At 44.5% G+C, this 25,221-nt stretch overlaps 2 protein-coding genes across 3 annotated transcripts in view; both read left to right on the forward strand.

Annotated features, from left to right (window-relative positions):
* The window catches only part of LOC148392982 (protocadherin-15-like), a 109,489-nt gene extending 85,728 nt beyond the window's left edge, over window positions 1–23,761 (forward strand). The window contains exons 27-41 of one of the 2 annotated variants that reach the window (XM_088384908.1): window positions 5,054–5,163; window positions 6,348–6,488; window positions 9,475–9,602; window positions 10,848–11,063; window positions 11,674–11,762; window positions 12,705–12,881; window positions 13,658–13,876; window positions 14,376–14,384; window positions 14,611–14,724; window positions 19,645–19,666; window positions 19,997–20,035; window positions 20,157–20,230; window positions 20,860–20,974; window positions 21,130–23,078; window positions 23,612–23,761. In XM_088384908.1, coding sequence (XP_088241034.1) covers window positions 5,054–5,163; window positions 6,348–6,488; window positions 9,475–9,602; window positions 10,848–11,063; window positions 11,674–11,762; window positions 12,705–12,881; window positions 13,658–13,876; window positions 14,376–14,384; window positions 14,611–14,724; window positions 19,645–19,666; window positions 19,997–20,035; window positions 20,157–20,230; window positions 20,860–20,974; window positions 21,130–23,061 — 3,385 coding nt within the window. In that variant the 3' untranslated portion in view covers window positions 23,062–23,078; window positions 23,612–23,761. Of the gene's footprint in view, window positions 1–5,053; window positions 5,164–6,347; window positions 6,489–9,474; window positions 9,603–10,847; window positions 11,064–11,673; window positions 11,763–12,704; window positions 12,882–13,657; window positions 13,881–14,375; window positions 14,385–14,610; window positions 14,725–19,644; window positions 19,667–19,996; window positions 20,036–20,156; window positions 20,231–20,859; window positions 20,975–21,129; window positions 23,079–23,611 lie in introns of those variants that run through there. The other variant, XM_088384907.1, reaches the window with a different exon arrangement.
* On the forward strand, window positions 15,408–17,575 carry LOC148392984 (protocadherin-15-like). Its single transcript, XM_088384576.1, has 3 exons — window positions 15,408–15,440; window positions 15,487–15,500; window positions 15,886–17,575. Exons 1-3 carry the CDS (start codon window positions 15,408–15,410, stop codon window positions 17,321–17,323), a joined length of 1,485 nt encoding a protein of 494 aa, XP_088240702.1. The 3' UTR covers window positions 17,324–17,575.
* Window positions 23,762–25,221: the final 1,460 nt, after the last annotated feature.

The raw sequence follows: 25,221 nt of genomic DNA on the forward strand, positions 1-25,221 counted from the left end.
CGAAAGCTGTGCTGTACTGCCCCCAGCTGGTGAAGATGTGTACTTCACAAGGAGCAGCACAATGTTAAATTGAAGCAAAAAAATACTAATATGTCATTCTGTGTTTTTACAAAGAACATTACAGTGCTATTGTTCTCATTAAAAAACACATTTTTGCCGGGGTTTCAGATACGTGCACTCTGAGCACGACCCCAGAATGCATGAAACTCCCAAAGGAACCTATATTGCTTTCTCGTAAATTATTTTCATGTTATTCCCTATAAAAAATACATTCTTGTAGGAATCACAAAGATGTAGTAGAGTGCAGGCGCTGTGCAAACATGCCTCCCACCTTCTCCTCCATGACTTTCTGCTGTCAGTTATGATTGAATGAGCTGGAATCTTTTTTTTTTCCCTCGTTCTCCGAATAAACGCGATGACACCGTAGCAGGCTGCCATAACAACAAACCCTTTAGCGCCGATGCAGCTCGACAGTCGTTGAAATCGGCTGCTTCTTGCCGTAATGACTTCAACGCGGCGGATCACATTAGCGAGGCCATACGTGCACAATGATGTGGAGGCTTGACACTCTGTAACGCTCACTACCCCCCCCCCCCCCTCCCATCCCCCCGAAGTTTATACGCCTCTGCCTCGTCTCGTAAGCGTCACGCCGCCATCGGGCCTGGGGCGGCCGCGCTGGCTGACACCTGTGTGCCGCCCGCGCTTCTCGTGACATGTCGCGTTGACACCGGGACTCTCTGCTGCCTCCTGTTGACATGTCTTACCCCTCCCTGTACATAATAAGTGGGTGGGTGTGTATGTGTGGCTTCTTTTTATTTTTACTCATTTGAAAATGAAAGCAATGAAAACTAACTTTGGTCTAGGATAATTATATTGAAGTCTGCCTTTGGAATTGCAGTCGTAACTCAGGTTTAGTGGTTAAGGGGCACATTGGGAAGTGCCCCACCAGATCAAAAACAACTCATTTTGATTTAATTTAATGGTATTACACTATTATTATGACTTACCAAATGTATGAGTTTTCAGGGTTACATATTCTTCTTTTGTTGTTTTTAAAGTGGTAAATTCATCCGAACAATTTCCTGTAATTTTTTTTTCTCAGTTAAAGATTAATTATGAGCAGCGTTCTGTCAATACAATGTTGAGGCCTTGAACATTAATAATAAAAAAAAAATTCTTCTTCCTTTGCGCTTCAGTGCATTGCTGCTGAGGAAATATTTAAACCTTGCAAGAATGAATTCCAGTTTTTTTGTGTCACTATTTTCGTGACGGTAAAACTCCACTCTCCATACGAGTCTACATCAGCCCGCTTTCTGTCCTGCAACAGCAAATGATTTTTTCATCCCCCCCGTTGTCACATATGTAACATCTTTAGCTTAATCTCTACACCTGGACCTATTGGTATTTCTCAGCAGCTTAGAACGACTTTGTCAGGACGCGATAACGGCTTTGCCGTGGTAGCACACCAAGGCTCGCTATACGCTTCTCATATCCTGTCAAAGAAGAGCAAATGGGGTAAGAAAGTGTCATTTGGTCAGCACCCCTCGCTCTGGAGATTATATTGTGTTTCCGCAATGATGAGAACGCTTCCCGCCGAGAAATTCTGGGAACACGTTTGTCATCAGCTCCCCCAGCCAAGCAATCTAAAGCGAGCACGGCGGCTGCCCATCTAATCTCGGCCTTTGTTGAAGCTCCCTGCTTTTACCCAATTTGACTGCTTTCAAAAACATGACGCAGGAGAGTATAGCGTCTTAGAAATGCTGTGAGACATTTGAGCGAGACTCGCGCTCTCCTCAAGCGAATCCCCAGTGCACTTTACCGAACACGGTTATTTTTAACGCCGATCAATCAGGTAGCAGCCACCAAAAACGATTTAATTGTCACCTCGCCGCCACGCTGCTTTGTCAAAGACGGATGGAGAGTGAGCGCCTGCGACACTCTGCATAATTTGTCCGAAGATGCTCGGACTTGAGTTTAAAACACAATAAGCATTGAAGGAAATTTACTTCTTCACTACTGTGGCTTAAAATCACACGCGGAATTAAAAGTAGAACAAGCAAGTTTTATATTTTCTTGTATCGATTCGGCTCCCGACTTCAAATCACATTCATTATCGGCTCAATCAAAAGCAATAAGTACAAACATATAACTAAAGCTTTTAAAAAGGAGGGTTTTTTTTCTCTCTTCTCCTGATGACTCAGCTAATGGCCAGGCTCGACTTTTAGCCGCAGAGGTGTGTAATCAAACACAACGATGATTGTTGCCGCTCACCACACACAAATTACAGGTGCCATAAATAGACACCGATGGCGGCCATGCCGCCGCCGTGTGTGCCTCGAGTGCTGATTCCAGCCCATCATGTCGTCTCGCCACTCTGACACCTCGTCGTGCCGCTGATTTGTGTCTTCTCATCTCAACCGCTCATTTCGATTCTGTTATTTAAACGATGCGTTAGAAGTTTTAGATGCCACATAATGTGGAAAATAGACTTTTGGATTGTTAACAGTAGCACGTCCCGGGTGTCTGTCCAATTGTCGTGTGAAATTGACCAGTTTGTTTTCTGATTATTTGTCGGTTAGTGATCCAATCACACCAATATTTGTGTTTTTGCAAAAATAGTAGCGGGGGTCACAAAAGATAGTTTTGTGCGACAACCCAAGTGTTTTGCACGTGTTCTTTATTTTTTGACCAAACAATAACAGAGACATCTGAAAACTCTTTTGTCCTGGCACACAATGTCTCGTGTTTCCAGATTTAACTAACACATGATGCTGAATGAATGAGTGATCTCGAGTTTGCGTTCAGGGCTGATTATTTTACAGCTTGGGCATTTATGCAAGGCTTCCCTGAAAACCAATTTCCAACTAAAAAGAATACAGTGTACAGAAAAAAAACCCACAGGTGTTAAAAAAAGTAAATAATTTTTCTGTGGTGCTCAGCCAAGTACAAAACGTCATCTTTTAGACAGTTGGCAAGGTGTGTATACCAGCTTTTCATAACAAAAAGAAAGTCATCACAAAAGTTGGAAAACAATCTATCCATCCTGCAGACTCGGAGAAGCAAACCCCCTGCAAGGACACGGCAGTGAATAATGCGAAAGGCCCAGAAGAATCATACAGCAGACAGTTTGGATCACCCCGTGCTGGCAAATGACTGATATTGATGTGCGGGCAGAACGTATTGCACCGCTATTGGCATGTGAATAATGTGCTGTTTGGCTAATATAAATGACTTCCATTTCCCGCTCGTTGCACCGTCGGGCCTTGTCGCTGAGTAATTGCCGCTTGGGTTGGCGTCCAGGGACAGGAAGCGGTGACACCATCTCCCGTGATGATGGTAGACGCTTTATGAATGTTGCCTTGACGTGATGAGATGACGTTAGAAATAAGCCTAGGCATGACTGTGATTAAATGTGCCCTCACAATTTCAATTGCTTGACTGATCAAAATCATTTTGATGTATTAAATTCAAATTATCACATTTTCTATATACGTCTGCCTTCCCTCTCTAACTCTTTCTACGGTGTTAAACATAAATAATGTAAATCAGATGCTAAGCGCTAATTGTTGTCCTCAAACTGTCTTATAACTAATGTTATACTGTACTATATTGGACAAAACACTAAAATTGTTAAAAATTATACTAAAAGTTACTTTCATATCCAGAAAATATGTTGCAGTTGTACAAAAGTAAACTTACATTCAATACAAGATGTGACAAGGAAGCTAAAATACCCGCTAACTGTGCTAATCTGTGTTAGGAGGTAACCTGGCTGGTCCACCAATGGCGGAAACTTTATTCTAACAAAAAGCTACTTTGTAATCTTAAAATATGTATGTTGTAAAGAAATTAATGTAACAGTTCATAAAAGATGTGACAAGGAAGCTAAGCTAATACCCACTATGGCTAACTTATCTGCGCTATGGGGTGTCCTGTTTGGTCTGCCGATCTTATCTACAGACTACGGCAAGATGTTGTTTTAATTAATTCTGTCTTCTGGATATGACAGTAGTCAGATTAATGGACCCCCCTCCCCCCAAACCAACCTTCATGTTCCATTTCATCAAGAAGAAAGGCATGTCATGTCAGCCATATATTTTCGGCAATGCAAACGGGAGGAAGACCTTCCCGTATGTTGCTCATGATGAAGCAGGTCCATTCTCAGCTGAATTTGTGCCATCAGTGTGATTAACATTCAAGCCAGTTTTAGATTTCCTTCACACTGGGACGATCATCTGGGAGTTAGCCCTGATAAATGTTGAAAAAGGTGTAATTAGCGTTTGCTGGCTGGGGGATATTTTTTCATCCGTTCATCCAAACCTTCCTCCTAAACATCCCACCTGAACTGCCTTTTATAGCTGCATCTGCTCCATGCTATTTTATTTATTTATTTTTATCTCAGGCTGCATCTCCTTGGAGAGAACCAGCAGCCAGCTCCATATGCAAACTCAAAGTGCTTTTGTTGCAATAACTGAACAATAATTTATGTTTCCCCCAAAGTCTCTTATGTACTTTAAAAAGAAACTAATGCTCATTTATGTATTACCGGTAAGAGGAAACCTCTGTATCATCAATTATTGTACTGTTGTTGCTCTTATTTAAAAAAAAAGAAAAGAAATTTAAGGCATATTTCACTCAAAAAACACAGTTTGGAAAATATTAAATAATATACAAACAAGTTATAAAATAGATACAGAATACTGTAAATAATATTAATTATATATATTTTTTTTTTTTCAATAAATACACGGAGTGCATAAGATCATAGTAAAGCATCATACTTTAAAGTTACCATAACAAAAAGTTTTATTGAGGGATAAAATAGAACACATTTCGTCAAACTTTATTTTTTTACATATTACTTCTTGTTTACTCAAAATACTTCCAAGAAAGATGAAATTGCCAAAGTTATGTTTGTGCCAAGCGTAATCTTTGATGCTTTTTGAAACCTCTCCTCCATGAATCAAGACTGAAATCTTTTTCTTCTTTTCAAGGCATCATCGATCCCCGAAGTCTTCTCCTAATTCATCTTGCCGTTGACGTCTCTTCGCAGGTTCCCGCCCGTTAGCGAGCTGGCGCCGGTGGGTACGCCATTGGGGACCATTCTCGCCGCCGCTATCAACCAGACCATCTACTACTCCATCGTGGCAGGAAATGATTTAGGTATATTTCCATCGGCGCCGTCTTTGCTCGCAAACAGCTCGTGACAATAGACGCATAAACATTTGGTTTCAAATACCTCGGTGCCGGTGTGGCCACAAAGCGAGAACACGCCACGGAAAAGCTTGAAAGAAAGTTAGTGAGAAGTCGCTTGATCTGTATTTTCAGTGCACACCGGGGGCATTTGAAATTCAAGTTCCTCCTGATATCATGTCAGCAGATACTTGGCTCAGCTTTTAGTGGGTTGACAGTTGTAAAATTATAATTGACAATACTGTAAAAAAAAACATGCAACTTCTTTAAACTCTTATTGGGTGAGAAATGCAGGAAAGGCAGTTTTCCAAACAGAAAAACAAAAAATATTTATTCGAGGTTTGTTGCCTTGAAAAATAACCCATTTTATTATTTGTTATTATAATTTTTTAGTATTATCTATTATTTTATTCATATTATCTATTATTATTTTATGATGTTGTGATTTTTATTGACAATTTGAAACAATTTCCAAGGCACTCTTTTGGTCTCGTAAAAAATGCATCAATGCTCGCCCCACCTGCCCCCCCCCCCTTGCCTGCGGGCCACTGTCGAGTAAGTTGACAACACGATGACAAGCGAACAGTCTCTAATGGCTGAGGCGTGGGCCGCCAGTAAAAAAATAACGTGCTTTGCCATAAAAGATGGACGTCATTTTCTTTCCTGCGTTGTCACTCAAGCCCAGCCGACTGTTTGAATGACAAAGTCAAAGGCACGGAGAGCCTTTTGTAACGGGAAGGCATTACACATTCATTTCGAATTTTCTATGAAATATTAAACCGCATCCAAGTAGCAGATGGTGGCGACTCAGTAAGTTGCAGATGCGTTGCAGGATTGTTTGTCCTTTCTCCGGCCCGGGGTGGAACAGACAGCGGTGACATGTTTGCAAACCCGCAGCACTTGCTTGTCACACTCGTTGGCAAAATCGGCGCCGCTTAATTAGTCCCTGAGAGAGCAGACGACCCGGCAGGTGCAAATTTACCGCGCTGGTTTTTTTTTTGCAGTGAGTATGAGAAGGCAGAATGAATGAAGTAGCTATTTTCATCACATTACACTTTCGTTTTTCCTCCCTTTTGTTTTTTTTTCTTGCCCGGTTTTGTTGTTGTCCGTTCCAGTCGATCTCACACCCCCGCCGCTTTTTTGTTTGCTCGCAGGTCACTTCCGTGTGGATAACAAAACGGGCGTCATCTCGACCGCAAAGCCGCTAGACTACGAAAACGTGACCAGCTACGTCTTGAGGGTGCAGGCCGACTCGCTGCTGGTTGTCATGTCCAACTTGCGTGTGCCTTCCAAAAGTAAGTAAAAGAAGTTGGATACACTTGAGATCTTAATTGTGATTTTGTGAAGCAATAAAACTAATTAAGCCTGATTTGATCCAACCTTCGAGAAGCTAAAAAAAAACCTCAGGCAGTTATGTTATTAGGACAACAATCGTTCTAGAAATATTTGTGACATATGAAACGAATCAAATTGTCAAACCGCTACGGCAAGTGCAGAAGTTCAGCAGTCTAACAATAAGTCGCTCACGCGTGTCATGTGACATCTTTTGATCGCCAGTGACAAGCGACAGCTCGCCCCTCGGCGATTTGCGTGGGAAGCTCACGTTGCAGTCACACCAATCGCAGAGGAGCTAAATTAATTATTTGCTCAAAAAAAAAAAAAAAAAAAAACAGCCGAGAGCAATTGAACCAAAATAGGAAAGGAAAGTTTGCTTAACGGTAACATCCGGTGGACATTTTCTTATTTTCTCACATTAAAATTGGAATTCTACGTGGATATTCCCAATTACGTGGCAGCGCAATCTATTTTTTTTTTTTTTTGCGCTAACCTGCCAAATTTGATCAAATGGCATCGCGCCTTACACAAATGCAAATGACGGCTGACGGATAGACTCTCCGGCATGATTACCTGTTCTGTTTCCGTTTGCTTCAAGCTAACCAGTTTAGGCAGACAAATCACATATTTGACACAACTTCTTTTTTTTTTTTTTTTCTCATCGACTCTTGAAAAGCAGCTTTTATGATCACTTGTCAGCCGGCTGCATTTGCTCACCCACTATGCATACATATTGGCTCATTTAGAATTTGGAAGCTCGGCTCGGCATTCAAATTGTGAATTTTGACTCCTCGTCTGGCTTGTTTACTTCCTTCCCGTCAATTGTCAACGTTGACTTTACCTTCGAACGTCGAACTCTTAACGGCTGTTTCCCGAGGAAAGCTTCTAACGAACCAAACGTTGCGAACAAACGTTTCGCCGATGAATTATCGATGACCTAGCGTATGTCGTGTCTCTCAAATGCTAATCGCGGGCGTTCCAGCCGCGTGATCCGTTCGCTCGTCTCTCATCTGACAAGAGTCAAAGTTAAAGGCTTTTCGCCATCGAGATATGTTGGCTGACATTTCGTCCTCTTTTGGCAAGGCACCATCAAACGGCCATATTAATACAATCATGATCAGACGTCTTTCTCCTTGTGAGTTGAAACGAGATGTTTTTTTCCTCTGTGCCCCCTTTTAGTGAGATGATTCAAACGAGTGACTCTTCTTGTCTGTCAACGAACACGGAGAGAACCGAAATAACTCGCTTAGACCCGACTGAAAGTAGAATTTCAAGAGGCGTGTCAACATGCTCGTCATACTCGAGGCACTGCTGGATTCAATTAAGTCGTTTTTCGGCTCAATACAGGGAAAAACGAAACGGTGCATCGTCCCCAGACCGAATCCTGGCGAGGGCAGGTTGGAAATTGTCGAAGACGAGAGAGCCAGAGCAAAAGTGAGAGGCCTTCATACGCATCCCCGAGGGTCCTTGCTCTCTGTCTCGCAGCTTTTACGGCTGTAATCTGATGAGCGGTCGCCGTGCGTCCAAATCCCCGTGGCGCTCCGTGTTCTCCGATGCAACGTGACTTTACACCTTTGCATGCCAGAAGATGACAAATGGGATATGACGGTGGTTTTTTTTTCCCCCTAACAGACTGCTTTTGCTATTTTACACATTTGTACACAATTATGTAATGCATATAATTTAATATGGTATAATAAAATAATAAACAACTAAATAAACATAAAATATATAAAATATAATATAATATAATATAATATAATATAATATAATATAATATAATATAACTGGGAAAAGGTTATTTGCTATTTTACACATTTGTACACAATTATGTAATGCATATAATTTAATATGATATAATAAAATAATAAATAACTAAATAAACATAAAATGTATAATATAATATAATACAACTGGGAAAAGGTTATTTGAGACTTGATTTGGGCTAACCTTCAAATAATTATTTCCGTTCATCGCATTTTTTTTTTTTAATGATGGCTAGCAGAAAGTTTGAGCTAGTGCAAAGTTCCCCGTGATTGATTAGCATTTCACACCGACTCGCCTCATAATATTTCATCATCATTTATGCCGAGTTCACCGAGACTGTTTGCTTGGAGAATTTCAATTGTTGATTTCCCGATCGGCTTATTGGGGGCAATAGGAGAGCCCGGCTCCGCTCTGCGTTTCTGCCTGTCTAATATCGTCATTGATCAAAGCAAGTCGGCCTCATTATTGACTCTAATGCCGCCCGTCGGATGAAACCAAAGGAGCTCCTGGCGCCCGTGTCGTTAGGAACAATCCAACTAAAATGAAAGCATGTCACCGATCTTTTTAATGACTTTAGAAATAGTTTGCTTAAGAAATACAGATGAAAATTACCACGGAATGTACAATCACTTCCGTTTTTAACAAGAGAATGTCCAAATTGCCACACAAGCTGACACAATTGAGAAAAAAGATGCGGAACTGCTTCAATACGCCAAAATAATGAGGAAGTTTTTTTCTGATCAAAAAGTTTACGAAGCCAACTGCATGCAATGTTCTCGGTAATGAGATGCCTTCCGCGTGACACGGAAAACGATTCCGAGTTTTCAAGTTGCGGTCCGGCTGACGACCGTGACGAAATGATAGTGGCACGGCCATTTTCATTTCAAATCATGGATGTTTGATCAACGGCGGTTGTGATTATCTTGATGGACGTGTTTATTCAGCTGCCAGCGCTCGACGGTGAGGAAGCGAGAAAACCCAAGTGTCATGTCGTCTTGACGGAAGACAAATTGGTAGAATCAAAAGTTAGGAACCACTTGAACTGGTTATGACCTGACCCAAAAAGCCTAGCGGTTAGCATGTCTGCTACGCATTTCGGAGTTTCTTGATTTGAATCTCAGTTTTTCCTGAAGAACTGTCAAAAAAACTTCCAATTGAACGCTAATCGTTTTGTCGCAGCCAACACGGCCAAGGTGTTCCTGGAGGTGCACGATGAGAACGACCACCATCCCGTCTTCACCAGGAAGCTCTACATAGGCGGCGTGACCGAGGACACCAAGATCTTCAGTTCCGTTCTCAAGATAGTGGTGAGGAAAAATATCCGCTTTCCCCGTTTGTGAGTTCAACCATGTGTATAAACCTTCAAATTCACCAATTCGCTTCCAGCCCAGTTCAAATAAATCTTTAGCCGTCACTGGTAGTGAATGACGTACGTGAATGACACCCTGCATTAGAACATATATTCTTTATCCTCTGCGAAGAACCACAACTCACCGCAGCTTACTGAGCGTTTTGGATAATTAAATCTCCCATGAGTCAAATTTGCAAAGTGCATCTTGCCGATTGGTATTCTTTCCTCAGTTGCCATCATCGGCACGTCTGCGGCCTTCCGTGAGGTCCCCTCGTTCCTTCCCCTTTTCCGTCAATAGCGGCTGGGGAAGAGATTGCTGCTATTTATCAGTGTCACTTGCGACACAGCCCGAGAATTGATGCCTGTGTTTGAGCTCGGTCGCCGCTCTGAATTTGTGCCTCTGAGGTTTTTCCTCCACTTTCACTTTCCATCACATTTACTCGATGGACTGGCTTAATGGAGTGAAGGCTGGCTGTGAATGACAAGCTTCTTTAGAAGACACTTTTAATTCTTTTATTTAATTTTTTTCTTTTTTAATAGTGAAATGTCCGGCGGGAAAAAAAAAAAGCATGAGGAGAATTTAATCATGAGGCTTGCGTGTCATTTATTACAAGAAGAACAATCTGCAGCGGCCAGGTGGAACTACGCGAGATGGAGATAACGCGAGAAGTGCCTGCAGCTCCGATTCTTCTTCCGTCGCCTTCATATCTGCGCGGGAAAAAAAAAAAAAGCAATTATCTCCCCTCATCACTTGAATGCGCACTTCGTTTTTGTTTGAAAGGGCTTGAAGTTAAATTTGTTAATTATTTTAGGTTTATTTATTCCAGCATAACCTTCTCGATGAAGACATCTTGGTATGACACGGAGCAATTAATATTCGGAGCCGCTGCACTCGCAACTCTTCCGCTCATTGAATTAGCGGGCCCGCATAAATCGAATGCAATTCGTTCCGAGAGACTCTTTGGCCTCGCCAATTCCAATCAATTTTCTCCAGAATGAATGCTTTCCAAGAATTGAACTTTTTACCTCATTAGAAAACTTTTCCAAGTACAGGTAATGGGATGTGAAAAGGGAGGATAAAGAAGTTAATGACCCTTGAAGACACAAAGTGCATTTTTATTGACCTGACGACACCCTGAATTTTATTTATTTATTTATTATGCATCTATTGTATATTTACATATTATTTTATTTATTTAAGGCTACCGATCAGGACACGGGGAACTTCAGCGCCATGGCTTACCGTCTCATCATCCCACCGACGGCGGAGGGCCAAGACAGCTTCGTCATCGAGGCGTACACCGGCGTCATCAAGTCGGCCATCATGTTTCGAAACATGCGCCGGTCGTACTTCAGCTTCGAGGTGATCGCCACCGACGACTACGGCGAAGGTCTGAGCAGCAACGCTGACGTGGTGGTAAGTCTCGTGAAGGATTGTGGACTTTCACTTAGCAACAAATTGAAAGCTTTTTCTATTAATTGCTATTGACTTTGACATACTGGCTATTTTTCCCTCTTTTATACAATTCTGGAATTCTGTGCACGACTTTTTTTTTTTCTCATTCAAACCCCATGTGCAGTTTTCCTCCATAATTTCACAAATTCTTCTTTTGCCCCAGTTCGGCGCTACGCTTCCCCCGGACATACTTTTTTTATTCGGGTCTGGCACATCGCATCAAGCTAACAAGACGGACGGTGGGAAAGAGAGCGAGGCACACCACTTGGAAATTGAACAGGAGAACGGCGATTTCTTTACAGCATTATTAGTTATTCATTGAGGGTTTTCTCAGTGCAATAAGTGGGATTATTCTTTTTTTTTTTGCTGTTGCATCAGAATGGGGTTTACTCCATGATTCATTTTCTATGTAGGGCTTGTTCTCATTAGGGTTGCCAGAGTTAACTTTTGGGAGCGAGGCAGGGAACATGGTGGACGGGTTGTCATGTCAGTCAACTGCACCGCATTACTACAAGCAGGATGCATGAGAAGAACTTTTTTGAGTCCATCATCTCTTTTGGTGGGTCTGCAGGTGTCTGTGGTCAACGCTTTGGACATGCAAGTTATCGTGTCAACCGTCCCGCCCACTTTGGTTGAAGAGAATAAGGACCAAATCATAAGGTAAGGGAATGCGCATTTAACTAATTTTTTTCTCCCCCATCAACTACGATTAAAATGAATATTCAATTTTTAATCCAATGGAATAATGTCATTCTGAATGTTTTGAAAATAGCTCAACTCCCCCCAGCCGACGTCACGTGGTTCTATTTTAGAGTTAATCCAAAGTGCCTCTAGTAATGACAGCAAATTAAAATCAAGCTAATGACATGATTGTGTTTACTTGAGTTTTACGAAAAGATAATTTACTGTGTAATAAAAGCCGTGAAAGGGTTGGCGACGACATTTCACCAGCTGCATCACATCCGTCCCTATTCAATCAGTATTTTATTTTCCACATTTGCTCGGCCTCCAGTGTGACTTCCAGTTAATTGTTTTCCTTGTTTGAATAGCCCAAAAAAAATAATAATTGCACCCTCTCCAACAGTATATGATCTCTATTAGTTTTAAGGTGGCGCCTAATTCGGCGTATAAATTTCTCACTGGGAAAAAAAATGACTCATACTAACAGCGACTCGCCGAATGAATACTCTTCTTGGGCTCTTAAATAAATATCAATCAGTCGAGCAAAGGTCTTGCAGCATTTGAGTGTATAATACAGGCTCTTCTGTCCCCCATCCAAATTAATTAATGATCGCGATTTGGCGTAACATCCTTTTGCACCTCCAGAGACTCGCTTGTTTTGACCTAATGAGGCTATTTGAAAGGCAAATTGGTGGTCATTGTTGATTTTCAAACGCTCGCAAATGTTGAGATGCACTTGTCTGAAGGGGGAAACAATATTAGTTGCAGCACGACCGCTCACGTTGTTTGTCAACGTCGGCAAAAGGCTGAAGAGAATAATCGGCGGCCAAATCGCAGCCCGGTCGTTGCCAGATTTGTTGAATCGATTCCGAAGCTGATGTGAGTTTGATGACCTTTGTGATGGCGTTGTGGCAATTTCAGTATCCTGGAGGGTTACATCCAGGACCAGATCCCCGGCGCTAAGGTGATAGTGGAGGCCATCGGGCCACGTCGCCATGGCGACGGCTTTGAGCTGGAGGACTACAGCAAGTCGGACCTGATGGTGTACGCCATCGACCCGCTCACAAACAGAGCCATTTCACGCCAAGAGCTCTTCAAGTAAGATTTTTTTTTTTTGTGCATTTAGATTTTGGCCCACTTGATCTTCGGTCACCATTCAATGAGGGTAATTGACATCTGATTTGTTGTCATTTTTTCTAAAAATCCAAACTATGTTGATGGCATTGAGGAGCTCCATGTAGTGCTTTGGCGCTGTCTTGAGTCATTTTATAGACAATTAAAGGGTGACAATTAAAAAGTAATTGAGTTCTATTCTGGTACAAACAATATATATCAAATTATTTATTTCTATTCAAGTTCTTTGTCTGGTTTCTCAAATTGTCCCAGCAGAACAAGCACCGAGAAAGAATTCCCTTTTTTTTAGTTGTTGTTCAAATGTCACATTGATGCAGCACTCTCCAAACGATTTTTCTCACCGCTAATGACTGTTATTTGTTGCATTTCATGCCTACAATATAGCCCCACAAAAAATATTGCAAACGTTATTTTCCTCCTCACGCTACGACACACAGCGGAGCCACAATGGTTTCAAGGACTTGGACATAAACCAGCAATAGATTTCACTTGTTCTTCTTGGAGAGTGCATGTTCCCAGCGTGTGTCTGGCGGAGTGTGATTACGCATTTTGTTGACCACGTTTGCATTCTCGCCGAGTGACGCATAAAAAAGTGTTTACTTTTTTTTTTTTCTTCTCTATCGGGGAAAAACAGGTCCTTCGTTTGACAGTTGGGGACAGTATTGAATTTGCTTTTTTGGGAGATTGTGTGCAAAATGTCAAATGTGTCACTTTAAACTCCCGCTTGCGCTCCATTGTAGATTTCTGGACGGGAATGTTTTGGATATCAACAAGGAATTTCAGCCTTACCTGGGCGAGGGCGGCCGAATCCTGGAGATCCGCTCGCCGGACATCGTGGCAAGCGTGAAGAAAGCTGCCCAAGCCGTGGGCTACACCGAAGGCGCCCTCCTCGCTCTCGCCATCATCATCATCCTCTGCTGCATCCCTGCCATCCTCATCGTCATGGTTACGTATAAGCAGTGAGTACAACGTTTCTGCCGGATCACATATAGGAACAACATCAGCCCTTCTTGCTCCATTTTTTTTTCTTCTTGTCATTGTACATGCTGACTACGCACTCCACCGGCCTCATTTCCACGCCGGTGCTTTGGGAAAGCAAATTAATTAGCGCTCGTTTGTAACAAATACCTACAGTCGGTCGTGACGGTCGTGCCGCCTCGTCACGCCACTTAATCATGTCCACCCCACGCAGATACACAACAGTGTGGCTCACTTAAATGTGCAATTCACAAAGAAAATATCGGATGATTTTTTTTTGGGTGCTCAGAAGCTGGCTACGTTTTGGAGCTTTTACGTATTTTAGTCATGCTTGAAAGAAAACAACAGTTGCCTGTTAACGTTTTTGAATTTAAGCGAGACTGATAAAAATCATGACAGGATATATATATCTAACATTTGTTTTGTCCCCCTCCCTGTCTTGTCCTCTCGCTCCGCTCTTCCCATCTTCCTCAACATCAGGTTCAAAGAGTAAGTGATTTCCATTTATGATTGTCAAGTTGCTTTTGTTAATTTAAATATACATGAATATATATGAATATTTAAATAAATATATACATTTAAATATACATAAATATATATAAATATTTAAATTTTAAATATATAAATTTACAACAAATGTTTCTGAGGCACCTAATTAGTGTTCATACCCACACAATCTGCTTATATTAAATATGCTCAAATGTGTTTTTCATAGGCGACAGGCGGAGTGCGCCAAAACGGCCAGAATTCAAATGGCATTGCCGCCGGGAGGCAAGGCAGCACCCACCAGCGGGGCCAACCTTTACGAAGAGCTCGGGGATAGCAGCATGTGAGTCACCCTTGACCTCCATTTTTAAACTAGGAGTAAATATAACCACCAACACTCCCTCCTGGAGTCATGCTCACTCAAAACAAGCTATCTATGCTATAGCTAGCTATCTTTCTAGCTAAATTAATTTCATGCATTGACTGACGATATCTAGCTAGCTGACTGAAACATATGGTACGCCACCACAAGTTTTATCTTTTTAACATCTTGAGTTTTTTAAAAACAGCTGTTAGATGTGTGTGTTTTTCCGAGCGTATAATATTAGCAAGAGTAAGCGGTGAAGGTTCATCCAAATTTGCTGGCAGTCAGGTTTGTTGTTTGAGGGTTTTGTTTTGGTGTTCCTCCTACGCTCCGTTTGTTAGCTAGTTTGCCAGCTCTCTGCTTGGTTTTGCTGGACTCCCAGGGATGCAAACTTTTGGACAAGTGAAGATTCTTGGGAGTTGTCAGGATTGGTGGTGGTACTGCGTAGCTGTCTGTTGTTCAGCCACAGAATGTGAAAAAGCCTCACGCAGCACGATTCCACTTTGGGTCCGCTACGACATTTTAAGCAGTACCGTCAACTGTCACCGCTGGCCCGGAGGCAACATCACCTTTGTGTTAGCTCATGCGGCACCTAACATCAACATACGACATCTTGACTCACCCTCAGTCGTCTTACCATTTGTCTGTTTTCTGTCCTTGCCATGGTGTCTTTTACTATCTGGATTCAGACTGCAGTAAGTAATCTCCACATCAAAAATTCCCCAAACCTCCTCCTTGTAGCTGCTAGCTTCCAGGTATGCTTTTGATTAGCGTGACCTTTTTTCAAACGTGGACCCGAAGGGAAATCCTTTTATCCCACGTATCCAAACGATTCTCCTCGAAACTCCGCTTCATCTCGTTCTCCTCGCACCTTGCAGTGTTTTGGGTAATGACACCGCATCATTCAAGTGATGCCAATTTTGATGATCTACTACAGTGGCAACTTTTGATACGTTACTGATCCTCGTAATCCTTCTGGTTCTAATTGCTTTGTGATTCGCCACTTAGTCTTTTCTAGCCGCCCAACAAATCAAACATTTACCTTTTCCTTCCTCCTTCCCTCTCTGAAAACATCACTGTCAATTGTTTTCAAGTCTTTTTTTTTTTCCTTCTTCCTCTGCATCGCCCTCTCCGGACCAGGGCTAAAAAGTGTGTCATTGAGGAAGCCGACCATCAAAGGATTCTTAGCGCCTTTGCCCGTCGCGCCCTCGCAGCCCACAGCAACGGAGCTCCGCGGGTCAACCTGCCCAAGTCGGAGAGCAACGTGACCTTCCTCTCCGATCGCAACCCGCTCACCACCCACAACCCCGTCTACGATGACAACTGTCACCTCGACAGTCCGGACATCTACACCGGACGCAAACACCCTACCGACAACCGTTTCTCCTTTTCTGCTCCTTATTCCGAATGGTCGGGGTGCGCCTGGACAATGCCGGCCCGCATCCACGCTGAGGCAGACGAGGCGCCTCGGAGGCAATTGCTCATGGACGCGTCTGACTGGGAACTGCAGATCCTCCAAGCCGCTGTGAGACACGGGCAACGTACGGACAGTTGCGGCGGCCAACCGCTGAGTGGAAGCATAGAAAACAAAATGTCAGTCCGTGAGCAAGCCAGGCAGTTTGAGCAGCAGGCCCTCCTGCAGAACAGCCAAGGCTCGCCCTCCCCAATACACATCAGGGACCACGACGGCACCAATGTGCCGGAGCTGTCCTCGGATGACCTCCTGTCAATTCTGGAATACCCTTCGACCTTCGGCCTGGATGTACCCCCGAATATTATCGTCACTCAGGGAGACGAGTCTTGGTCTCTGTCTAAACCGAGATCCACTCCGCCTGTCCTCAGGAGGTTCAGCTCTAGCATCTCCAATTACGTGACAGTGGAGCCATGTCAGATCCATGTGGAGATCATACCCGACCCACCCGAGATCCCGCCGCCTCCTATTCCAGTCCGTCCGCCGTCCCCGCCCTCGCCCTCTACGTCCTCGAGCCCTGACCCACCTTCATTTACACCCTCACCCCCTGACGTTCGTAAACCGAACGGTACCAATCAGGCCTCTCCTCCTCCTACTCACAAAGAGCTTGTCCCCCCACCTCCACCGCCGCCTCTCCCACCCCCACCCTCACCTTCCATCAACCAGATCAGCCCTGTGGTCCAGTTCGTCCCGACATCTCTGCCAGCCGTGTCCTCACTTCGACCCGTTTCGGAACGCAAACTCCGCTCGCCCACCGTCTCGTCACAGGCCGAAACGGGGAAGCGGGAGCTCAAAGGGATCCTTAAAAACCTCCAGAATCTCGCCGACATAGAGAGATCTGTTGCCAACCTGTATAGCCAAGTGGACAAAAATTGCAAGGTGCCCAAGTTTAACAAGAAAGTACACGTGACGGGTGCTGACAAACAACAAGACTCTGATCTCAGCGCCGAGCAGAGCACGCCAAAGCCTACCTCTCGCAGAGCTTCGCTCCAAAGCTGCTCAAGCGTGAACTACGCTGAAAGTCAACCAAACGTGGCGGCCGAGATTCAGGGCTCAGATGTTGCCGAGCTCAGCGAACCCGCTTCTTCTCAAACCACAGTTTTCTGATTCTCTCACTCCATCTTCACATTGTTTTGAATTTTACATCTGCACTCTTTGTTTTCCTGTTCTTTGCTTCTCTTTCAGATTTTTGTTTGACTCTTGCATCAATATTTTTGATTGTGTAGGTTTCTCAGAGGTTTTTTTTTTACTCGCTATGTTATTATTGAAAGACGCCACTGCCAAAGAAAGTGTACTCAGCTTTGCCACATACGATGCTTTTTATAGGCCTGCTTTGCTCCATAAAAGTTTATACCAGTTGTTTTGGGTCAAATTGCAGTTTTTGAGTAAGCAAGTGCCGTAGTTCTTAGCATTACTCATCAAAGCGTGACAAGAATTTCTTGGTTTTATATTGTGCCTGTGACCTTACAAGCTTTGACTTCTGCATTGCCCTATCAGAGGAACCCAAACGAGAACAAACTCATTCCTCGCTCTTTAAACCAAAAATATGTCGCTAAATCCTTTTTTCAAACGTAATCAATAAAAACAAGAGCTGGATAATTCTTATGATTGCAGATGAGAATGCAGTTTCCATCTGCCTAGCCAAAATTAGCCGGAAGGCAATATTATTCCATTTCTTCAAAAGATCCAGAAATTACGAATAACTCTGCCGCATTTCCCAAAGGCGTGCACATTTCTTGGATATGAACTCTTAAATATTCAACATGTGCCGATGGTAAGTACCTCAAAATACATGCAATAAATCACCATATGTTATGTCTCTGAAGTTTTCTCGCCCTTTAAGCAGCGATGCAATATTAAAGGCGAGGGTGAAGTTCTTTCAGTTGCCACTTCGGAAAAACACACGACAAATTATCATTTCTGAATCGATATTTAAACCCAGTGATATTTGGTGTTTGGAAAAGTGAATTTTCCAGGCTTAATCCCCGACCAAAGAAATCCACACAAGAGAAGCCCTCGGTAAAGCCTCGCGTGGCGGTTGCAGATCCAATCACTCGGCGGGCTCATCCTGAATGAGGTGACCTCTGGAGACTCTGTCAATTGGCATGTCTGCAGAGATCCTGCCAGCTTGATAAAGTAGTCACTCTGATGCTGTGCAGCACACATGAAAAGGCTAATTACAGAACCAATCAATCCCTGAGCGACGAGTCCGGGCCACTCGCTGCCTGTGAGACTGTCAAGTACAGTTACCCCCCTCTCGCCCCCTCCCCTTTTCTCTGTTGCTCTCTTTCACCCTCCATGTGTTCCATTCATCTTCCCCGTTTGGTCTTCCCACACATAGTCCTGTCTAATCCAAATCTCATGATCATTTACCTTTTCTCTCCCTTCCTGCATCACGACTATTGGAGGGGGGGAAGGGGGCGGGGCTTTAATTTCCGAGTCTGACACCGCCGTAAACTGCTGTTTTCATGCTGTGGCCGTTTTGCCAGAGTAAATAACAGGATAGATGAAAAGTACACGTGAGGGGAAAAAAAAATCTGTTGATAAAAGGAAGTTCTCTTCCAGAGTCGGCAGCGACGGTCTGCCACAGGGGGCGTGGCATATACTGCCATTCGTAACAAATAAGGGAGACTTCACGATTGGTGACAGTTGAAGCTGTCCGACTTTATCATGTCAGGCATAAATGTTCTAGCCTTGCAATCCGTTGCAGCGTTTTTTTTGTTGTTGTTGTTTTTGCAAGAAGCCGGCAGCAAAGCCAACAGGTCATCCATCAGAGCCCACTTCCATCTTCATCTCCACTCGGGAGGTGCAAGCCAATCCCATTGTCGGGTCATATATCGGCACGCCGGTGAAATGGTCATTATTCAGTTGACAAGTTGGACTTGCGGGTTTGGAAGGCTCCGTTTGGCCTCGCAATGAATGCGCCGCGTTCGCATCGCTGCTCCAGGCAGCTTTTTGATGAATTTCAAGATTTACAGGCTTCATTTTAGTCCAAAACACAAAGCGCATTGCCGCCTGTCGAAAAGGATGTGGCGTAATATGCATGCTGCGATAGCCAAGGACACTTTTATGAACTTTGTTTGAGTTATCATCCCTCCTGGAATCGCTGCACTCGTTTAATATCTGCCTGGAGATTATCAAGGAATGGCTTTTTTTTTTTTTTCTTGAATTCCAATCTACCCTGCTGCATTTTTTGCTCCTCTTTGACAAAGATAAAGGAGGAGGCGAATGAAACCATACCAATGTGATAACACGAGCCCGGGGCATTTATTTCAAAATATTGCAGCGTCGTAATTGGATATTTTGAAAACGCAGCTACAATTTCATCAGTGGTCAGCAGAACAGAGATGCGCCACCAAACATTTTATTTCTGCAAAATGTCTTTTTCACTCAGTCATTATTTGTCTTTTTTTTTTTGCGGCACACAGGAGGCGAGGCTACGGCAGACAGGTGAGCATCCAATTATTCTTATCTACTCCGCCTTTGATGGAAAATTTGAGCAACGGCAAGATGGAATATCTTAACAAGACATTTACAGATTCTACTGATCTGCCATTTTCTTGTTAAGAAGCACATTTTTATTTCAACCCAGTCAAACCCCAAATATTGAAGTATTTCCAGTATTTCTTTTTCCATCTCTCTTTTTATAACAAAAGCATTCCATATAACAAGCGAGATCTTCCTCTTCCTACTTGAAACATTCTCAACTCCTGTTTGTGTCTCTCCTGGCGATCTCTTCCTTCCTTTGTCTTCTTCTTGGTCCGCACTAATCACTGGCAGCATCAGCAACTCCTCAGACCATCTCTTCTGAGACCTGAGGTAGTAACGCTGCTCCGCTCCGCCCCTCCCCTCCCCATCCTTAACTCAATCTGCTCCGTCTGCATCTTGTGTACCGCTCCTCTTCATCCTACTCAGGAATTTCTCTCCCTGTCCAATACAGGAGCTCTCAATGGAGTCCGGCATCGATCCCGGCCAAGAGTACTACGCCCAGGACTATTATAATTACGATCAAGGGTGAGTACGTCAACTTGCTGGCTACAAATGGAAGCGACCGTAAGCATTCATTTTAACATCACATTAATTACGCCTCCTCGAGTTGGGCTCGTGGGAACTCGATGGTGGCTTTGTGATTAGCTAGCGTCTCAATTACACCTCTGGTGCTGCCTTTCACGTCGCTGAAAGAAATAACGTGGCTAATTTGCTTCGCCTAATGAGTGTGATCATAAATGTGACTCGATTGCGTTTGATCTGTATTTATTTGCGGTGCGCTTCAACGGCTTAAGCTTTTTAATCCGGCGATCCGAATCCTTGGAGTCACTGCCACACATTCGGTGGGTGGGGCTTACCTGCAATGTGTTGAATTTGACTTCCTGCTAATTAAGGAGCGTGACATTTGTTCATGGACACATTGCCAAGGTCGTGTTTTGTACATTGCGAGGATAAAGCAGATTTCTGTCTCCGCTTTTCCTGACATTAAGATGACAAATCCCCCAAACCGTTCCTAGAAAAGGCCAAATATGAACAAAAAGTTTTGAATGTGCTCTTGGGCATTATTTTATCGGCACACCGTTTTGCCACTTGTTTGCAGTCTTGTCATTGATTTGATTCCCAATACAGTAAAAGCAAAATTTCCTCTTTTCAAGGTATGACCTCCCTCAGTATGGCAGTAGAAGGAGGCTGATTGCGCCCATGTATGATGAATATGGGGAGGTGATTATGGAAGATGATGGTTATTACTACAGTCCGCATGGCCCTGAGGTAATATCTCTCCTTAAATGTCTATTTCATGCTCTTTGTGATCATCAAAATGTCAAGTATTGGCCCTGGATGGTTGATTATTGAATGAGTAACCACGATGCGCCTCGTTATCGTGTAATCAGCACAAAAGGACGAATCGAGTATCGTTGTCTTAGGGACGAGGCCGAGGAAGGGGACGCGGCGGCGTGAGGGGACGAGGTCCACCCAAAAGGGTCGCGTTTAGGGCGGACGAGGGAATCGAGGAGGCTGAACCGGAAGCCGAAGCCCAAGCCGAGCCTTCCAAGGCCGCCAAGAAGCTCAAATCTGTCATCAAACTCAGCAAACTCCTGGCAGCCGCCAGGAGAGGAGAGCAGGCGCCGGCGGCTGCTGCCGGCCCGTCTCCATGGAAGAAAGCCAAAATGTTCAAGATGTTTGGCGCCAAGAAAAAAGATAAGGATTACGCCAAACTGATGTCAGCACGCCGTATTGACAGTCTGGAGAGTCTGAGTGATGGGCCGGCGCCTGCGGGACCCATCGACAGCAAATCGAGCACTCGCAGCCAGCTGAGTAAAGTTTTGAAGAAAATCAACATCGGCAAGAAGTTGCAAGCCCGGAGAAAGTCGCAGAGTAGCGTGAGCGTCACTGGCAGCGAGAGGGACGAAGAAGCCTCACAAGTGACAAGCGAAGAAGAGAAGAAGTCCAAAGTGTCCATTAGTGTCACGGAAAGTGAGCCAGAAGCAGGGACGAGCGGGAGCGCCAAGGATAAAGACTCAGATGACGAGTCGTCTGAGAAAAGCAGCGTGGACAGGGAGTATCTGAAAGTGGATTTAGATCGGGACGACGCCAACGAAAGTACCGTGGACTCGGAAGAAGAGCCCGATCGAGACCCGGGGGATTCGGAAGAAGAAAGCAAATCTGAAAGCGAAGAAACTGAAAAGGAATCGGTCAGTGAGAAAGAATCTGGTACTGAAAGAGAATCAGGATCAGAAAAAGAGTCGGACTCCGAGAAGCCGTCAGGGACAGAGAAAGAGTCGGAAACCGAGAAAGACTCCGGATCGGAGCAAGAGTCGGAAACCGAGAAAGACTCGGAATCGGAGCAAGAATCGGAACCAGAGAAAGACACGGAGTCAGAATCAATCAAAGCGTCTGATTCAGAGAAAGGAACAATGACGGCAACGGAGAAGGGCTCAGGATCAGATGAGGAGTCAGAGACTGCGGGAAGCACCAAAGACAGTGGATCTACTGCCCGCTCATCCATGAGATCATCAGCTACTGAGGTGAGCAGTGCCAGTGGGAGTAGGCGGATTAGTGGCAGCGGTAGCGTGAGCCCAAGTGCCAGTCAAAGTCAGAGCGAAAGCGGTAGTAGGACTCTTAGCGGAAGCCCAAGAAGTCAAAGTGCAAGCACCGGCAAATCTGCCTCTGTATCTGCTTCAAGTGTCAGGTCATCAACCAAAACGTCAGGAAGCACATTAACATCTGAGAAGTCCGGCCAGGAGCTCAGCGAGGCAGAATCCGGTACCGGAACAGTCAGCGAGTCTGAATCAGGTACAGGAACAGTCAGCGAGGCCGAATCAGGGTCAGGCAGCGAAGGCTCTTGGTCTAAAGGGTCAGGCCAGAGAAAAATGTCCGGTTCAGACTCCATCGGCGGGTCCTCCAAAGGCAGTCGGATGACCGAGGAGAGTTCCTTGAGGAGCAGGAGAAGTTCCTCTGGTTCCGGGTCAACCAGCGGCAGCCTGCACTCCCGAAAGTCCATCCTGACGCACCGGACCGAGGGCACAATCACCGAGGAGAGCGAAGAAGAAGCGTCGGTGTCCGAGTCAGCCAGTGAAATCAGCGACGATGCCGCCTCCAGAAGATCCAGCGTGGCGTCCGGAGGCGGGCCGTCCGTCCCTTATAGCGTTCCCCCGTATAGCTCCGATATCAGAAGCATCAGCGGCACTTCCGAAGAGACCTACGGAGGATTGTCACCCATTTCCGAGGTGGACGAAGACGCCATCTCCACAGAGAAATCCGCAGCTAGCGGCTCCGGTTCAGAGGCCGGTAAAGGAGAAACTGAGGTGACGTCAGACGCCGATTCCGACTCGGAGAAGGACCTCACGGCCTTCTAGAAAACACCAACTGTGAAGTAAGAGAACGCCAATGATCTCTGCATGGGAGTGAACACATGGGTGCTTTCTTCTTCTGAACGTCTCCAACATCATCTACTGAAGCTCACTTCTCCTGTGCCACTTGACTGCTACAAAAGCAACTTTCAACTTTCCTGTCCTTATTTTTTTTCATCCTCTCCCTGTGTGCATTTATACCTCTTCTTGATCTTTATTATTGCGCCAACGCTGACCATCATGGTTTATTCTTGGAATCGGTACGGCACGCAATACCTCATCAGAGTCAAACACAATCAAAGACGAAAACCGCTCTGGTGAGCGGTTAGCAATCACGACATCACTTCTGGAGAATTTGACTTTTTATGTTTCCATCATGGGTCCAATGATGAAAAGATAGCTAGCAGTAATTGCTACAATATGTTGAACCACAGTTAATTGATTTCTTTTGCGTAATTCATCAGGGCTCGGGCACTTTCTTCTCTTGTGATATTTTGGGACTGTGGAGTGTGTCATTTCCACCTCCAATGAAACTGATCCATGTTCTTCTCCCCAGCTGGTAAGAAAGAAGCGGATGAAGCTCGTGGTCGATCGAGAAAACGAGTCCACCTCCACCGGAGAGGAGAGCTCCGGCGAGACGCAGAGGTCCCGACCGCCGAGCGGCCACGGCAACATTAACGGGAACATTTACCTTGCCCAGAACGGCACGATCGTCCGAACCCGACGGACACCCCACCCCAACAACCTCAAGGTGGGATCCCAGTTTAAAAAACTGGACAAGCTGGGGGTGACGCACGAGGAGCCGTCGCCCATCGTTAGCACAGAAGGCCTTAATGGCGGCACGGAGGACGGGACGGGGACGTGCGTGTCCCCCGGCGTGGACATCAACCTGAACACCCGGGCCTCCTGCGGCTCCCTGAGCTCCAGCCTGAACGGTCTTAAAAGCTCCGGGTCCAAATCCAGTATCAGCAAATCCTCGCTGGGCAGAAACAGCGGCGGAGAAGAACTGGAGACTTCGGTGGACAACCGCAAAGACAGCAGGGAGACGTTGCCGCTCCACAGCGATCACACCGTATCCGATGAGGAGGAGTTGTGGATGGGACCTTGGAACAACCTGCACATACCAATGACCAAACTCTGACTCATCAGCCACTTGCCTTTCATGTGTGATTTTTGTTTGGATTTCCACAAATAACTGCGTGCCTCGACTGTGAAATCTCTCAAGTTCAATTTAATTTACATTGGTATCGATTGAATGACGAATCAGCAAAAAAACTGCAAGGCAATGATGGCGCCCCCAGTGGACCATGATTCACCTTTTTAATTTACGACTCAGTTGAGAACACATTAGCCTTTTTTCATTGAGTGATCTTTCCTCACATCAACCACCGGCAAAGATTTTTAATATATTAACAGTTAATGAGAGAAGTTAGAAAAATATGCTATGATGAAGGAACATTTATTTTCAGTAATTATTTTAGAAAGCATTTATAAAAACGATATAAATACGAAATTGTTTTTTATATCTAATAGCGATGGAAGCAAATGATTATCACTGCTTTTCAACAGGGAATTAGTAATAGATGGTATTCTTTTGCATATTTTTAACGACAGGATATATTTCCAACTATTTATCAGTAATGTCCGCGGGGCTAAAAAAAAAAAAAAAAAAAAGGACTTACAATGCTTTCTTGTGAATGCCATGGAGCAATCGGAAGAAGCTGCAGCTCACACTTGTTGACGTCTGCGAGCGTATCTCGGTGAATGTTTGAGTTTTTTTTTTTTTCTTTTTAGAGCGACTTCTTAAATTGCACAATAGAATGAAAGTTGAATAAAAGGTTGCGCCTTGCCACATCTCGTTGGTATTTTCGTACTCTCGCTTTGTGGCAAGTCACCAAATTTGAAATCGCGCCTCGCTCGAATGACAGCAGGAAGTGCGAGAAGAGTAGAGGAAGTCTCGCCCCCTTTCAACTTGACTGTCTGTCAACCAAAACAAACAAAGGTCTCTCTCGAGTAGATTCCCTTGATTTATCCCGCGGCGCATCCAACAAGTGGAGGACGACATTTGCCTTTCATTCAGCAGTCAATCACAAGCAAAAGCTCTGCCAATCAAGTCAACGGGGACGTTTTGAAGGCTGCTGTTCACAGAGCGCCAGCAATGTGGAG

Source organism: Syngnathus floridae, chromosome 9, assembly GCF_059516105.1.
Source record: "Syngnathus floridae isolate MCC-2025c chromosome 9, RoL_Sflo_1.0, whole genome shotgun sequence".
NCBI classification, from domain to species: Eukaryota; Metazoa; Chordata; class Actinopteri; order Syngnathiformes; family Syngnathidae; genus Syngnathus; species Syngnathus floridae.

Excerpts from the sequence above, each read along its gene's own strand:
- LOC148392984 (XM_088384576.1), top strand. The coding sequence starts at position 15,408 with ATGGTGTCTTTTACTATCTGGATTCAGACTGCA.